Source organism: Coregonus clupeaformis, chromosome 1 (genome assembly GCF_020615455.1).
Source record: "Coregonus clupeaformis isolate EN_2021a chromosome 1, ASM2061545v1, whole genome shotgun sequence".
NCBI lineage: Eukaryota > Metazoa > Chordata > Actinopteri > Salmoniformes > Salmonidae > Coregonus > Coregonus clupeaformis.
Genome location: NC_059192.1, coordinates 16,120,238 through 16,138,855, shown reverse-complemented (window position 1 = coordinate 16,138,855; position 18,618 = coordinate 16,120,238). Strand labels below are relative to the sequence as shown.

Genomic DNA, 18,618 nt, shown 5'->3' with positions numbered 1-18,618 from the left:
CGTATTGGTGATCAGGGAGTGTGTGTGGGGGGGGGTGAGCGTGCACGTGTTTATTGAGAACTATAGATCTACAGATCGCCCCATCGTGTAAAAAAGTGAACTGTAAGGCAAGCGTGAGAAGTCCCATGGGTGTCGCCAGTGTGTGTGTGTCTGAGTAAGTGAGGGGGTTTGAAGGCTTTGAAGACTTGCTTTCCTCCAGGGGTTTTAATAGCAGTTGTGTACCATTTTAAAATACATACATACTAAGCATCTGGAAGCAGTCCCAGAATGAGAGCATTAAACTAGGCCTCATGGCATTTCTCTTTGTTTACTCTCTGTTTACTTAGCAGTTTATACACTGGGATCACTTCCATTTAGGCCTGTCACTGGTGAAGGATGGACCCCATCAAACAGTCTGATCCATTAAAGAGCAGTGGCTGATGCCTGAGAAATATATTGGCCTAAATATTTAGAGAATTTTAACTTTTAATGGGAAGAAAAATTGTGTATTTAAACTGTAAAGTACAGTAAAGAAATAGATCTATTACATGTGTTGCATCGTATGTGCTTGTTGTTGTCGTACATGTTTTACGCCTACAGATAACTACATCTATCAAATCAACTCAAGAACCATCTCTGAGAACATGATATTGTCAGATAATGACATGTTGTTGTTAAACCATCACACATATTATGTTTGACAGGTTTTATTATAATTCTCCATTGATTCATTATGAACTACAGTAAGCCATTATGGAGTAACGCTCCATTTGAACTCTTTAGGTATTTATTATTAGGTACTTTAACATTTAAGTTATTTGTCCATTTTAGGTATGTTGCGAGGACAAACTTTAGTCTGAGACCTTTCATTGGGAGATCAAATCCACAATACATTTCTTGTACTCTGATTGTGAGAGTAATTTTGAAACAGCGCTCTGCTCCATACATGAGGTGTAGTCGGGTAGAGTACTTTGAATCTGGGACTGCCAGCCTGTCAGACAGCTAAAACCAGAGCTGACAGTAGAGGAGGATCCTAAGGCCTCTACTGGTGACTCTGCTCCCTAGGCCTCTAGACCTGTCACTACTCCACTCTGTGTCACCCTGGCCTGCTCCAAGACACATCACAGTCTCCCCGTCTCTTTTCTCCCTCTCCTACCCTCTTGTTTTTAGTCGCTAGCTTGCTTGCCCTCTCCTCCTTCATTGCTCACTCTCCTCTATCTACCGCTATTGTGTCTCCCAGGCTAAATCTTTCTTTCTTTCTTTCTGTGTCGCTCTCTTCCCCCCACCATCTCCCTCCCTCCACCCTCTTCTTCCCTTGTCTCCTCTCTTTTTGTCTTGTCCATGGCTGACTCCACCACACAGCCACCCCCAGACAGGGGCTCTTCCTGGAGCTGTATCCCCACTCTCCACCCCTCTCCCCCTGGGCACTGACCTGCCAGCTCTGGCCCCTCCCTAGAGCTCCAGACTGCAGTAATTACTAGTGGCACCTGGGCTCTGGGGCCCCTATACAGGTGTGTGTGTGTGTGTGTGTGTGTGTGCGTGTGTGTGTGTGTGTGTGTGTGTGTGTGTGTGTGTGTGTGTATGTGTGGAGAGGCTCACTGCAGCAGACAGGGGGCTGTCAGACTTGCTAGATACATCCCACCAACTAGGGCCATGTAGGGGCTAACACAAACAGACATCCCTGGACCACGGTTCATCAAACCACAGCTAAATATAACTGATACAAATATATGGTGATTAATTCAAAGGGATAATTACCTTTATCAACAACATGTAATGATAATATGATACTATTATGATAATGATAGTAAACCATACTAAAATCTCTACAGTGATAATGACGTTAGTGTACCATTTTTGTTAACATTGTGTGACAGTTTCTCCTGAAACGTCCTCATCTCACAGTGGAAGAAGGTAGAAGGTAGGAACGCAAAGAAAGTTATCATGATGGCTCCCCCACATTTAGTTAATACAGTATGTTTAAAAAGCACAGAGAAATAAGTGGGCTGCAGTGCTGAACGCGGACTGAGGCGGGAGGCATGAAGAGGAGGTGAAGCTTGAAGATGAGGGCAGTGTTATCTAAGGCTGCAGCGCTAGCGTCATAAACATAACAAATGGTGACTGTCACCACACCACAGCCCAGATCTAAGAGGGAGGGAGAAATACCTCACGTCAGATACCCTTTTAATGGACTGTTCCCTGGCCGGCCTGATGTTGACAAAGCACAGGGTCTTTCCGGTTGTGTCCCAAATGGCACCCTAGTCCCTATGGGCTCTGGTCAAAAATTGTGCACTATATAAGGAATAGGTTGACATTTGGGTCTGTCTCTGTCCCTCTTCCTACTTCACATGGAAAGCTGCTGGTCAGCCACTGTGAAATAGATCTGTCCTTGGCACTGGATGGGAGGAGGGGTGTGTGTGTGAGTAAGTGTGTGTGTGTGTGTGTGTGCGATCCCATGTGTGTGAGGTGCTCAATGTTGACCTCTTGAGCTGGCCCGCCACAGTGTCGGGCGCATCACAGCGGCAGTGTTTTGCATGGTGGAGACAAAGAGCATGATGAATGTCTCATGTTTAAACCTGCTGCCCTGCTGTGAGGTCCGTTAAAATGGCCTCAGGGCCACTCACACAACATCGCTACAGACATAAAGAACCGGTCACCTTTTCTTTCTACTACAAGCCTGGCCAGCACAGTGACTGCCTTACTGCAGCTAGCTAACAAAGTGGTGGTGGAGAGAGACTAGCAACACAGAGGAATGTACCAGTGCATTTAGAATAGAATAGAATACAATTCAATACAATAGAATACAATTCAATATGTCTGTTCCTATACACTGTAAATTATGTTATTATGATAATTTACAGTAAGAAAGATGCATAAAAAATGTATGCATTTGATATTAATGCAATTGTACAACAAATGCTTCTCATCAATATATTACAATACATATATTTTCTGCTAAAACTGGGGCAACTTTAAAAATACATTAGTCTTTGATGATGAGAAAAATATGTGTTTGATCTATACTGTACAGAGATATACATGTGAAACAATGTAATCTCTTCCATACATTAGATCAGAATAAGGTCTAATCAATGACTAGCATCAACATATCATCATCGATGGTTCACATATACATACCTCCACATCAGAATCAATAGTTCAAATCTAGATACATTTCAGCATCCATCAACTACTCAAAGACATGAGATGAGGGAAGACCGACCATTATTCATTATTATGATCCCAGATGAATCTCAAGTCCACTATTCTCTCACTCCGGTTAATCAATAAGAAGAAAAACATGCATATTAATTTATATTATCAAAGGGCTTACCCTTTAATGAACACATAAAGACAATAGCTGTTAATTGATTGTGAATATGTTGTTCATTTTTTGTTCAGCTATCTTATTCTCTGATATGTCTAAAGAGTGTGTGGAGTAGAGAAGAGTCATCAAAGAGTGGGGATGGGAGATCATCCTGACCTTGGTTTTTTTAATTTGATGTACACTTTTATTGTAAAAAAAATAATATATATATATATATATATATATTATACAGTATACAGTGGGGAAAAAAAGTATTTAGTCAGCCACCAATTGTGCAAGTTCTCCCACTTAAAAAGATGAGAGAGGCCTGTAATTTTCATCATAGGTACACGTCAACTATGACAGACAAAATGAGGAAAAAAAATCCAGAAAATCACATTGTAGGATTTTTAATGAATTTATTTGCAAATTATGGTGGAAAATAAGTATTTGGTCAATAACAAAAGTTTCTCAATACTTTGTTATATCCCTTTGTTGGCAATACACAGGTCAAACGCTTTCTGTAAGTCTTCAAAAAGGTTTTCACACACTGTTGCTGGTATTTTGGCCCATTCCTCCATGCAGATCTCCCCTAGAACAGTGATGTTTTGGGGCTGTCGCTGAGCAACACGGACTTTTGAACTCCCTCCAAAGATTTTCTATGGGGTTGAGATCTGGAGACTGGCTAGGCCACTCCAGGACCTTGAAATGCTTCTTCGAAGCCACCCCTCGTTGCCCGGGCGGTGTGTTTGGGATCATTGTCATGCTGAAAGACTCCAGCCACGTTTCATCTTCAAGGCCCTTGCTGATGGAAGGAGGTTTTCTCACGATACATAGACCGACATTCATTCTTTCCTTTACACGATCAGACGTCCGGTCTGCAGAAGAAACAGCCCCAAAGCATGATGTTTCCACCCCCATGCTTCACAGTAGGTATGGTGTTCTTTGGATGCAACTCAGCATTCTTTTGTCCTCCAAACACAACGAGTTGAGTTTTTACCAAAAAGTTATATTTTGGTTTCATCTGACCATATGACATTCTCCCAATCCTCTTCTGGATCATCCAAATGCACTCTAGCAAACTTCAGACGGGCCTGGACATGTACTGGCTTAAGCAGGGGGGACACGTCTGGCACTGCAGGATTTGAGTCCCCTGGCGGCGTAGTGTGTTACTGATGGTAGGCTTTGTTACTTTGGTCCCAGCTCTCTGCAGGTCATTCACTAGGTCCCCCCGTGTGGTTCTGGGATTTTTGCTCACCGTTCTTGTGATCATTTTGACCCCACGGGGTGAGATCTTGCGTGGAGCCCCAGATCGAGGGAGATTATCAGTGAGTCTTGTATGTCTTCCATTTCCTAATAATTGCTCCCACAGTTGATTTCTTCAAACCAAGCTGCTTACCTATTGCAGATTCAGTCTTCCCAGCCTGGTGCAGGTCTACAATTTTGTTTCTGGTGTCCTTTGACAGCTCTTTGGTCTTGGCCATAGTGGAGTTTGGAGTGTGACTGTTTGAGGTTGTGGACAGGTGTATTTTATACTGATAACAAGTTCAAACAGGTGCCATTAATACAGGTAACGAGTGGAGGACAGAGGAGCCTCTTAAAGAAGAAGTTACAGGTCTGTGAGAGCCAGAAATCTTGCTTGTTTGTAGGTGACCAAATACTTATTTTCCACCATAATTTGCAAATAAATTCATAAAAAATCCTACAATGTGATTTTCTGGATTTTTTTCCCTCAATTTGTCTGTCATAGTTGACGTGTACTTATGATGAATATTACAGGCCTCTCTCAATTTTTTAATTGGGAGAACTTGCACAATTGGTGGCTGACTAAATACTTTTTTCCCCCACTGTATATACAGTATATATATGGAAAAAAAAAATGCACTCACTAACTGTAAGTCGCTCTGGATAAGAGCGCCTGCTAAATGACTAAATGTAAATATATATATATATATATATATATATATATATATATATATATATATATACAGTTGAAGTCGGAAGTTTACATACACCTTAGCCAAATACATTTAAACTCAGTTTTTCACAATTCCTGACATTTAATCCTAGTAAAAATTCCCTGATCTAGGTCAGTTAGGATCACCACTTTATTTTAAGAATGTGAAATGTCAGAATAATAGTAGAGAGAATTATTTATTTCAGCTTTATTTCTTTCATCACATTCCCAGTGGGTCAGAAGTTTACATACACTCAATTAGTATTTGGTAGTATTGCCTTTAAATTGTTTAACTTGGGTCAAATGTTTCGGGTAGCCTTCCACAAGCTTCCCACAATAAGTTGGGTGAATTTTGGCCCATTCCTCCTGACAGAGCTGGTGTAACTGTGTCAGGTTTGTAGGCCTCCTTGCTCGCACACGCTTTTTCAGTTCTGCCCACACATTTTCTATAGGTTGAGGTCAGGGCTTTGTGATGGCCACTCCAATACCTTGACTTTGTTGTCCTTAAGCCATTTTGCCACAACGTATGCTTGGGGTCATTGTCCATTTGGAAGACCCATTTGTCTTGAGATGTTGTTTCAATATATCCACATAATTTTCCTTCCTCAAGATGCCATCTATTTTGAGATGTGCACCAGTCCCTCCTGCAGCAAAGCACCCCCACAGCATGATGCTGCTACCCCCGTGCTTCACGGTTGGGATGCTGTTCTTCGGCTTGCAAGCATCCCCCTTTTTCCTCCAAAAATAATGATGGTCATTATGGCCAAACAGTTCTATTTTTGTTTCATCAGACCAGAGGACATTTCTCCAAAAAGTACAATCTTTGTCCCCATGTGCAGTTGCAAACTGTAGTCCGGCTTTTTTATGGCGTTTTTGGAGCAGTGGCTTCTTCCTTGCTGAGCGGCCTTTCAGGTTATGTCAATATAGGACTCGCTTTACTGTGGATATAGTTACTTTTGAACCTGTTTTCTCCAGCATCTTCACAAGGTCCTTTGCTGTTGTTCTGGGATTGATTTGCACTTTTCGCACCAAAGTACTTTCATCTCTAGGAAACAGAACGTGTCTCCTTCCTGAGCGGTATGACGGCTGCGTGGTCCCATGGTGTTTATACTTGCGTACTATTGTTTGTGCAGATGAATGCGGTACCTTCCTGGCGTTTGGAAATTGCTCCCAAGGATGAACCAGACTTGTGGAGGTCTACAATTCTTTTTCTGAGGTCTTGGGTGATTTCTTTTGATTTTCCAATGATGTCAAGCAAAGAGGCACTGAGTTTGAAGGTAGGCCTTGAAATACATCCACAGGTACACCTCCAATTGACTCAAATTATGTCAATTAGCCTATCAGAAGCTTCTAAAGCCATGACATCATTTTATGGAATTTTCCAAGCTGTTTAAAGGCACAGTCAACTTAGTGTATGTAAACTTCTGACCCACTGGAATTGTGATACAGTGAAGTATAAGTGAAATAATCTGTCTGTAAACAATTGTTGGAAAAATTACTTGGGTCATGCACAAAGTAGATGTCCTAACCGACGTGCCAAAACTATAGTTTGTTAACAAGAAATTTGTGGAGTGGTTGAAAAACGAGTTTTAATGACTCCAACCTAAGTGGATGTAAACTTCCGACTTCAACTGTACGTGTATATATACAGGCCCACTTCGTTATCTCCTCTAATAGGTCTGATGTGAGCGAGGACTATAGAGGGCTCATAAGGGAGTGTAATCTTTACCTTTGTGGTTCTTGCCGTCTCTAGAGCCTCTGGGTAGAGGGGTGTAGGGCATGGAGGAACAATCAGACCTGGGGTCACCTGGGGCCTGGGGAAACAAAACACACACACACACATACTTCACTACTTAGCTTGTAAAAGAAAAAACATGTCCTCAGCTATCAAACAAATTGAGAGATAGAGAGAGAGAAAGAGATGCAGAGAGAGAAAGAGAGTGAGAAAGAGAGAGAAAGGAGAGGGAAAAGGGAGAGATGCAGAAGAAGAGAAGGGTTGAGCGATTTCATTGCCGTGACTGATTGTCCGAGTGCCATAAATTCTATTGAAGCGAGACAGGAAATGTTGGAGCTCCATTCCTGTTTTATCGCAGATGGAGGGAAGGAGCGCGCCGGGCCAGGGCAGGTTTCATTACTTTGTTATGGAGAGGTAGGAGCTACGACCCTGGCTTTGATGGTCTGTCCCCCTCCCCTCCTGGCCTGTTAGAGGGGGTCTATATGGTGGAAGGCCTCATGACTACTGAGCCATGACCTGCTGTATGGGTCAAACCAAGGGCAGACACCACGCACTATGAACCACAGCCCCTCTAACCCTAGCCCTAACTAACACACTACTACTGCTACTACTGCTATCTGACCACACACCAACAGGTGGCATGACACCACCACTCTGACTCTTCAACCTTCTCTGTTACTTGCTTTCAGGTTTGAGACTTAAATCCACTGTTTCCTGAGTTCTCAGCTCTTTTACACTAGGTGGGTTCTTGGAAAGACTGTACAGTGTAAATCAGTGTGATGTAGGTCTATGTGGTGACAGTCTACATTTCCCAACTGTACCTACTGGAAATACATTGGTTGGCCGGATGTTGAATTTACTCCCAAGAACAGAACGGCCACTGGCAAGGCCCAAAATTAAGACAATACAAACATACTGATATTCAGAGTGAGTGTGTTTGAACAGGTCAAAAGTGTTTTAGTTTTTTGGTGTTGCTCTTCTGCTTCTTTTGGTGCCAAGGACCTAAACATCCTGTTTTATTTGTCTTCTGTTCCCTGGACTTTATCTTGACATGCTGCTATCTGATGCCTTTGCAGAAATACTCTCCTTTCCTCTCCTCCAGGAAGGAATTCATAAGGGCTTTTAATCACAGCAAAACACCAAAGTGACAAATACATATTAGAGATGGTTTAGTGCTGCTATTTGTCCCCTTGTGTGGTTGTTTCACTAGTCTACAGCCCCCACGCACAACCTTGAGAAACAAGAGAGCTGGACAACGCTAAATGAAAACATATTCTTCATCGGCGGTGTAAATTGAAAATGATCCCATAATGTGCTTTCAGATAGGATCTCTAAAGGACATTACAGTACAGAGGCTGGCCTGGGCTGGTGAGCACATGCTTTATATTACTAGAAGAAGAATAGTCCAGGACAAATGATATCAACAAGTTCTGGATGTAATAACTTACTGGTAGATGAGCGAATTAGAATTACAATATCACAAAATATCCTGTCGACATAATACTTTATACTTCACTTCGAGGTCAGTTTCTTGGGTGTTATAGCTATTTAAGGTAGTCCTTTTTTTTTTCTTTTTTTTTTACAGTACAATATCTTACAACCAGTGATGTAGTGGCTAAACACTGATCACTGTCTGCTGTGAGTAAAGTAAGTCCTTATATTGTCAATCCTTCTTTCCACAATAGGTGGGTATACACTCTATTTCAGGTAGTATTCTACTGTACCATATCTAACAACTATTTGAGGTAGTATTCTACTGCACCATATCTAACAACTATTTCAGGTAGTATTCTTCTGTACCATATCTAACAACTATTTGAGGTAGTATTCTTCTGTACCATATCTAACAACTATTTGAGGTAGTATTCTACTGTACCATATCTAACAACTATTTCAGGTAGTATTCTACTGTACCATTTCTAACAACTATTTGAGGTAGTATTCTACTGTACCATATCTAAGAACTATTTGAGGTAATATTCTTCTGTACCATATCTAAGAACTATTTGAGGTAGTATTCTTCTGTACCATATCTAACAACTATTTGAGGTAGTATTCTTCTGTACCATATCTAAGAACTATTTGAGGTAGTATTCTTCTGTACCATATCTAACAACTATTTCAGGTAGTATTCTTCTGTACCATATCTAACAACTATTTCAGGTAGTATTCTACTGTACCATATCTAACAACTATTTGAGGTAGTATTCTACTGTACCATATCTAACAACTATTTGAGGTAGTATTCTTCTGTACCATATCTAACAACTATTTGAGGTAGTATTCTACTGCACCATATCTAATAAATATTTAAGGTAGAATTCTACTGTACCATATCTAACAACTATTTCAGGTAGTATTTAAACAGTACTCGAGGTCTGCCTTTCCTCTTCAATGTGTCAGCAGTATAATTTATATCCTAACATCCCCCAGTCATTGGGCACTGACTACATAACAGGTCTGTGTCTTAGACATAGAATTACAACCAATAGAACAATAAACCATTGATTTGAATAGGAGTGAATAAGAGTGAATGTGAAAGTCCGTTCTACCCAGTTCTGATTCTATGGCCTTTTTTTACAGTACAATATCTTACAACCAGTGATGTAGTGGCTAAACACTGATCACTGTCTGCTGTGAGTAAAGTAAGTCCTTATATTGTCAATCCTTCTTTCCACAATAGGTGGGTATACACTCTATTTCAGGTAGTATTCTACTGTACCATATCTAACAACTATTTCAGGTAGTATTCTTCTGTACCATATCTAACAACTATTTCAGGTAGTATTCTTCTGTACCATATCTAACAACTATTTCAGGTAGTATTCTTCTGTACCATATCTAACAACTATTTGAGGTAGTATTCTACTGTACCATATCTAACAACTATTTCAGGTAGTATCTTCTGTACCATATCTAACAACTATTTCAGGTAGTATTCTTCTGTACCATATCTAACAACTATTTCAGGTAGTATTCTTCTGTACCATATCTAACAACTATTTCAGGTAGTATTCTTCTGTACCATATCTAACAACTATTTGAGGTAGTATTCTACTGTACCATATCTAACAACTATTTCAGGTAGTATCTTCTGTACCATATCTAATAAATATTTAAGGTATTATTCTACTGTACCATATCTAACAACTATTTCAGGTAGTATTCTACTGTACCATATCTAACAACTATTTCAGGTAGTATTCTTCTGTACCATATCTAACAACTATTTCAGGTAGTATTCTTCTGTACCATATCTAACAACTATTTGAGGTAGTATTCTTCTGTACCATATCTAACAACTATTTGAGGTAGTATTCTACTGTACCATATCTAACAACTATTTCAGGTAGTATCTTCTGTACCATATCTAATAAATATTTAAGGTAGTATTCTACTGTACCATATCTAACAACTATTTCAGGTAGTATCTTCTGTACCATATCTAATAAATATTTAAGGTAGTATTCTACTGTACCATATCTAATAAATATTTAAGGTAGTATTCTACTGTACCATATCTAATAAATATTTAAGGTAGTATTCTACTGTACCATATCTAACAACTATTTAAGGTAGTATTCTACTGTACCATATCTAACAACTATTTAAGGTAGTATTCTACTGTACCATATCTAACAACTATTTAAGGTAGTATTCTACTGTACCATATCTAACAACTATTTAAGGTAGTATTTAAACAGTACTCGAGGTCTGCCTTTCCTCTTCAATGTGTCAGCAGTATAATTTATATCCTAACATCCCCCAGTCATTGGGCTCTGACTACATAACAGGTCTGTGTCTTAGACATAGAATTACAACCAATAGAACAATAAACCATTGATTTGAATAGGAGTGAATAAGAGTGAATGTGAATGTCCGTTCTACCTCGTTCTGATTCTATGGCCTGAGAGGCAGCCCATTGAGCCCCAGAGCGACCTGCCTGTCTGGTTCATTTCCTGTCCTGCCTGAGAGATCACAGACTCTGTCCCTCCCCTGGCCCCACAAATACCCTCCTAATCCTGCTGCTTGTCCACAATTAATCTTCCCACCGGCCACGTTATTACCAGCACCACCCACAGACTGAGAGGGGGGGGAATAGGGTGGTTGGAAAGGATGCAATGTTCTGGGGTCGCCCCTCCTTACGGGTCGGCAGGGATGTCAATCAGGCGCTGCCCCCCAAAAGTGGCCCGCTGTCAACATCAAGAGCGTTGCCTTGATCCCCCTCCCTACCACCCCATGCCACGTCACCTGATCAAACACCCTCATCTTCCCCTCCCTCCCTCCCTCCCTCCCTACCACCCTCCCTCCCTATCCACAACACCACCCCACCCGTAGAACATTAATCAGACAGTTTTCCCTCTCTCCTTACCCCCCCCTCCCCACACCCCACTACTCCCCCACCTCTCCCCTTTTACTCTATGACCCATACAGGGGATGAGAAAGCTGCTTGGCCTCTGATGATGGGAGTCCCTATGGAACCAACTTCATGGAGGACTAGATCTGAAACACAGCTGTTATCAGGGCCCTCTCTCTCTCTCTCTCTCTCTCTCTCTCTCTCTCTCTATTCATATATGTCCTCTATCTCTTTCTCTTTACCCCCCCTCCATCCCTCCCTCTCTCCCCCGCTCCCTCCCTCCCTCTGTCTTTAAAAGGGCTGGCCGACCAGGCCAGTCTTTGATCACAAGCCTTAAGATTTTACACAAACATAATCAAAAGCCAAGGGTTGGCTCATAGGCCCACTGGACTCATTCATTTAGTACGGTCACAGCTCAGTGCTCACAGACGCTTAAGACATTTACCCTGACGACCAGACCACGGATCTTCATTGATTTAAAATAGGAACAAATTGCAGCTGTTTAAAATGACATCTATCCATTACATGTTTTGAATGTGTTTTGACTCATGTCGGTAAGTCATAACAGTTTATGTGAATACCAATAATTAGCTACATTGAGAGTAGGCCTTTGTCGGTCCATGGCAAACTGGAATAATAAAATGCTGCATATTCAGGTCATAAATGAGCTTCAAAGAAATGAGAAACTGATGGATTGAAGAGGGCCTGAGATCACATCAATAACCGCTGGAAGCAAACATACTTAATGTTAAAAACATTCTCTGAGAGGCGGACTACAACTTTCTATCTCTCCTCTGTAGTTGTTCCTGCACTGAGCAGATGGGGGTGCTGCAGTGTCATCTATTTAAGAGCGTTCTCTCTCTCTCTCTCTCTCTCTCTCTCTCTCTCTCTCTCTCTCTCTCTCTCTCTCTCTCTCTCTCTCTCTCTCTCTCTCTCTCTCTCTCTCTCTCTCTCTCTCTCTCCCCCCCTCTCTGTGCTGGCCTGAGTAGTATGCTCATCAAGCTAAGTATTGTTTTAATTTGCCGGGCCAGAGGCATATGCTGAGTGTTCACATCGTTATAGTCTCTGTGCTGTGTGAGTTATCAACACAGCTTAGGATAATACAGGCTGGGGAGAAGGAAAGCAGAAACCTCTCTGATAATGGAGAGAGAGGGAGAAAGAGAGAGAGGGATAACAGAAAGAGAGAGAGAGAGAGAGAGAGAGAGAGAGAGAGAGAGAGAGAGAGAGAGAGAGAGAGAGAGAGAGGGGGGAGGTAGGAAGACAGAGGAAGCTCTGTTAAATGTCATAATGAAAGATGACTCCCATACAGGATTATACATCACACCAGTACTGTCTGTCTTCTCTCTTCTGTTGTTTCATATGAATAAATGCTGATAAACCTTGAGGCAATAATGATTATTGCTTCTAACAGCTCACCATGAGAGAGAAAGGGAAAAATTGAGAGAAATGAAAGACATGAGAAATTGAGTTGGCATGTAGAGTATGTTCTGAATATACCTCAGACCCAACATTGTGACACCCCTAGACTATACCAGTCTCAGCTTCATTCTGTGAAGTCTGTGTTGAAATCAGGTATTTCTCAGATAGGCAGAGCCAAAACCATACAGTATATTCTGAATACAGTTCAGAGAGTTTGGCAAACTCTGTCCAAGGTTAAGATATCAGTGCCAAATGTTTCATGGGGATTTTGGTCAAATATAGTGCACTACAAATACTAGATTGTCAATTGAGACTAAGGCAGATCTCTGGATGGAGTGCCCTGTTGGTAAGGACTCATCCGCCCCGTTGCTCCCTTCCTCTCTCCCTCCCTACTTCTCGCCTCACCTCAACCTCCCTAGTTAAGACTGACCAGCAATACAATCTAATAAGGGCGAGCGAAGCTACGTCGTAGAGGGCCAGCGGTGTAAACAGCAGCTCCTTTTTCTATCTCCCTCTCCATCTGGACAAGCAGACAAAGTGCTAAAAGGAAATAAATAGGTCCTGACAGCCACATCAAAGGGTTCAGCCGGCAGCTTACTGCTACTTAGGGCACAGGAATGCTGTTGCTAAGCATCAGACCACAACCTATCAGGGCCCAAGGAGTACACGGAGGGGCCGAGGACTTGGCCTTGGAGAGTAGTGTGGGAGATGGGGTTGGGGGGAGAGAGGGGGAAGAGAAAGAAAGAGGGAGAGAGAGAGAGATGGGGGGAAGAGGGAGGAAGAGGAAGAGGGAGAATAAACTGACAGTGAGGGGAGGCTAGGGACTAGGAGGTTTTTGTAGCTTAAAGCAATTGTTAGAAGAAACAAGCTTTCTGTTTTGTTTTCTCTTGACACCATTTCTGCTGTTTGCGCTTGCAAAAGACATGTATAAAAATGTCTTTTGAAATGTTTTCTCTTTGGGTCTATATCAAAAATATTTATTTTGTGTGTGAACGTGAAACTTTTTTTCTCGTCTCTACTTTAGCACTTGCACTGCTTTCTGATGATTTTAAAGATCAGAGGAGACAGAAGTTGTACATTTATTTGAGTCAACATTTAATGCTGGACTGACATTTTTCATAATACTTTAATGTCATTTTGTGCATCATGCCTCTGATGTTCAGGGTTATGAACATAAAAACACATAAACATCCTGAACAACAAAGATGCAAAACAAGTAATAGAAAATGATACAGACATTGACTAACAATAACTTAATAACAGTCACGGTTAATGATGGCAAAATGTTCTAATTAAGACACAAAGCGATTCTCCTATTAAAAGTTAAACTCCAGTTTAAACATCACCAGTAGCAAAGATGACTACGTACCACTGAGATTATTTTAAGAGGTACATTTAAGAGCCTAAAACAAATGATAAGTGCATGTTTTCGACAATGAAAAACTAGCAACAAAGTGCCTAGCAACAAAACAAATTGAAGTCAAACCTAGAGGAGAACATTTCTGCATTAGTATGATGAAAATAAGTGTTTGTTCAGCACAGTAGCAACCATAACTAGAAGAGAAAGTACTTTTAAAGAAACACTTTTATACCTTTGACCTTGATAATTGCATTTCAGATACGTATGCAAAAAACATAATGTGTTTTAAATTACTGTTGTGTGTGTAAAATGTATTAACTCTGTTTTCTTAGGTAATGGCAGTGGTGGGGGGACCATTTGATGGGATGATGCCACACACGCACACACACAACACACAACACACACAAACACTAGACTCAGCAGGATAAATGTTGTTAGGGCGTTCCATTAATGATTCACCAGTTTTACGCCAAAGAACTGGCTCAGAGTAAATGGATCATATGATCACAAGACCAGCTACTCTTTGGGCTTGTTTCGCTCTGAGCATAAAGTGAAGGGTGCAGCACTAGTAGAACCAACAACCCTGGGTGACCGCTCTATGTACAGCCCAGTGCTAAACAAGCAATGGATGGATCACACACGCACGCAGCTCAGTGCTAAACAAGCAAAGGTCGTCTCACTACAGGAAGTTAATCGCCCATATCAACAACCCTTAGATGCTAATAGGTCTAGGTTTGTTTTTAGGGTTGAATTTTAAAAAGCTGCTCAGTCCGACCTTTTCATTTGAATGCCTCTCAGAATAAGCGAGAGTAATTTAAACTAAACCGGAAACATGCGGTTGTATTGTAGTGAAGGAACTCAGGTATAAGGCTTAGTACACGCTTCAGGCTGTTTCTTATTTGGCAAGGCTATGACCTTTCCACTGCTGGTTTGACTCTGAATCTGTATACCATCTACCATGTCCATAACCATTAAGATTATACAGGATAAAGTATAACAAAATATACTAGTAACATATTAGTGGTGTTCCATCCAGTGGGAGTCTGGTAAGAATAATGGTTATACAGTACTTAGGCCTGAAACTGCTTCGGTCTTAATGTATGGTGATCACTGATGCAAGCTGGGAGTAGTTATTCCCTACAGTTATCATGCTGTTGGAAATTCTATAAATGTTTGAATGAGATACAAGTATGTAACGTCAATAAAAAATGACAGCCATTACACTGTAAGTCATTGTATGGTATTATACTGTACAGACTTGTTAGTTTTCTTTAGAGAGTTGACGTCAACTAGCATTGAATTTGTCCACAAGATTCAAGGACAATTGTCATGCCATTTCCTCCCTAGCATCCTGTTGGAGCAGAAATGTCTTCAATCACTTGAGATTCCTCACACACACACACACACACACACACACACAGACACACACACACACACACACACACACACACACACACACACACACACACACACACACACACACACACACACACACGGAGAGAGACTCAGAAGTGTGACATATCATGAGGCTTTCGGTACCGATTAGGGGCTGTAGCTAACGTCAGAGCTGTTTTCCACTACAGAGTGTGTGCTGTGCTGCCTGCCTGGCTGGTGGATGGGTAGGATGTTTAATAATTGAAGACTCAGGGAGCGTGCCTGTCACACAGCCTTGTCTGGAATGTTTCCTATGCAATTAGACGGCGGGAGACATTTGAAGACGACCCACCAAAAAGTGACATGTGGAACTTAAAGGAAATTAGCTCTTCACACGAGTGAAATGTGAGGGTTACTTAGCAATGCTTAACTCAGAGATGTAGCTGTGTGAGTTTGTGTGTGTGTTTGAGGCCCGGGTCTATGAAGACTGCTATTTTCTTTACTTTCAGCAGAGCTTCAGTCAAGGGAGATCACAGAGGGAATGAAAACTAATTTTGACTTGGGGCGTACAGAGAGAGAGACAGAGAGTGAGAGCGAGAAAGAGAGAGAGAGAGAGAGAGAGAGAGAGAGAGAGAGAGAGAGAGAGAGATGGAGAGAGGGCAGAGAAAATCTGAGATGTGTCGAAATAATGAGATCTCTTGATGTTTTCTGGGAAGATATGGGATGATGCCGACAGATGTGCTCCTTGCATATACACAAGGACACAGACACACACGCGCAGAATATATATATATATATATATATATACACACACACACACACACACACACACACACACACACACACACACACACACACACACACACACACACACACACACACACACACACACACACACACACACACACACACACACACACACACACACACACAGCCTACAGCACAGTATTGCACATATGGGTACAATATAAATACTGAATACAACAATACAAATACTGAATACACATGCATAAATATACACACACATTATACTGCGTAAACACGCTTCATTCTGTCACAGACACACACTACTGTACATAGGCTAAACACAATACTAATCAATTAGTTCAAATGTTTATTGGAACGACCGACAATCACAGAAAAAATGTATCATGTTTTTTTTTGTTCTCATTCCCAGGCTACTTGGCCCAAGTCAGAATGACCTTCCCCAAGCCATTTCTCCTGCATCTTTTAACCTCCAGGCTGCAATGATAACGCTGTCATCTCCACAACATATCATAACTCACAGCCCAACAAGCTACACACATCCTCCTCCTTCTCTTCAGGGTGAGACAGACAGACAGATAGAGTACTCTACGCTGTGGGCCTGTAAGACATTACACCATGTCATCTTTTATAGCACAGAGAAAGTAATGCCCAACACAGTCTAATTACAACATGCCTAGTCCATTCACCTCCAAGACAGACGGACAGACTTGGATGGATGGATGGACAGACCAGAGGCCCACTAACAATGCTTGAAATATAGAGCCCTTCCTATATCTATAGTGGTCATGTTGTTGTATGGTGGTCCGTGTTGTCATCTTCTTCTTGTTTTTCTAAAAGCTGCAAGGGAGAGACAGCAAAGGGCCTACCCTCTTAGAAAAAAAGGTTCTGGATAGAGGCAAGAAGGGCGCCATGTATGAAACAAGCATAGAGCACCTTTTGGTTCTATCCAGAACCTTTTTTTTTTTAGAACCTTTAGGGGTGACATATATGAAGCAAGCAATAGAACCCTTCTTTGTTCTATCCAGAACCTTTTTTTCTAAGAGTGTACGCCACCTGCCTTCCTCTCCTCTCTCATTTTGTATTTTTAGTTATTTATCAGACACTCTTATCCAGAGCGACTTACAGGAGCAATTAGGGTTAAGTGCCTTGCTCAAGGGCACAGACAGATTTTTCACCTAGTCGGCTCTGGGATTCGAACCAGCGACCTTTTGGTTACTGGCCCAACGCTCTTAACAGCTAGGCTACCTGCCACTTTCCCCTCCATCCCTCTCTCTACCTCCCTCTCTACCTCGCTACCTCCCAACCTCTCTTCTCCCTCCTTCCCCATCTCTCTCTCCCCTCCCTCCCTCCATCCCTCCCTACAGAAGGACTTATGAAGGTGAGTGTCTGCGTGACAGGCGGAGAATAAAAGAGACAAACCCAGGGATAAAAATTAAATCAAAAGTAGCTGTCTCGACCAGTAATTGCACTGCTTTGCTGAGCATGCTATATATATATATATAAAGGTGATTTACTGTCCGCCTTGCCACCACAAATCAGGAGGCCCTCACGGAGAAACACTTGTGCTATGAAATTGTTTAATCTCATCAAGTTCTGCTTTCACAGCAGGCCATAAATCACAAAGTCTTTGTTATCATAGACCTCCATGAGCGCCTGTGAGGCAGGCAATGGATCGTGGGTTTATATAATCTTGACTGAGCAAACAGCCGGGGTCTGAGGAGCGAGAGGAGCAGGGAGGGCTGAAATACTTTCATACTAGCCGTGGAGGTGGTGCTTGTGGATTGTGCAGCTGGCAGACCACTGACTCCACTACAGCATGATGTGATGGATATCTCCTATCCTCTGCGCTGCATCTATTCCCAGCCAATTATTACTGCATAAATGTCTTGTCAACAAGAAAATGGACAATTAATTTAGTTAAAAATCCACTCGTGATCGCGTCTACAATCCAAACAGGGAGGGTAATGCCCGGGCGAGCCGGTGCAGTGTTCCAGTAAGTGAATTTACCGCTGGGGGGGGGTCAGTCTAATGAATGATTTTAAACTCTGTCATAAAGACACACACAGACAGACAGGCCAATACAACACAGGAGTCCCGGTACCAGATTTACATAAAGCATATTTATGTAAAAACGCATATTTATGTGAAAACACCAGCGGATGGATGATGGTTGGGGCTAGGGAGAAATTACCTGCAAAACAAAATGTCCGCCAACCTCTTACTCTCTTTCCTCTCTTTCATCAACGACACAGGAACGAGGCGAAGGTTGAGCGAGGATGCAGAGAAATCCAGAAATCAAAGCAACACCTTTGCTGTTTTTAAAATGCAACAATATACACATTTACGAGTCCAAGAGTGCATG

The 18,618-nt window shown here is 41.7% G+C and overlaps 1 protein-coding gene across 1 annotated transcript in view; it reads right to left on the bottom strand.

The window, feature by feature from the left end:
* The window catches only part of LOC121574311 (leucine-rich melanocyte differentiation-associated protein-like), a 383,827-nt gene that overhangs the window by 32,111 nt on the left and 333,098 nt on the right, over window positions 1-18,618 (bottom strand). The window contains exon 6 of the mRNA XM_041886926.2: window positions 6,973-7,057. Within this exon, the coding sequence (XP_041742860.1) occupies window positions 6,973-7,057 (85 nt within the window). The remainder of the gene's footprint in view (window positions 1-6,972; window positions 7,058-18,618) is intronic.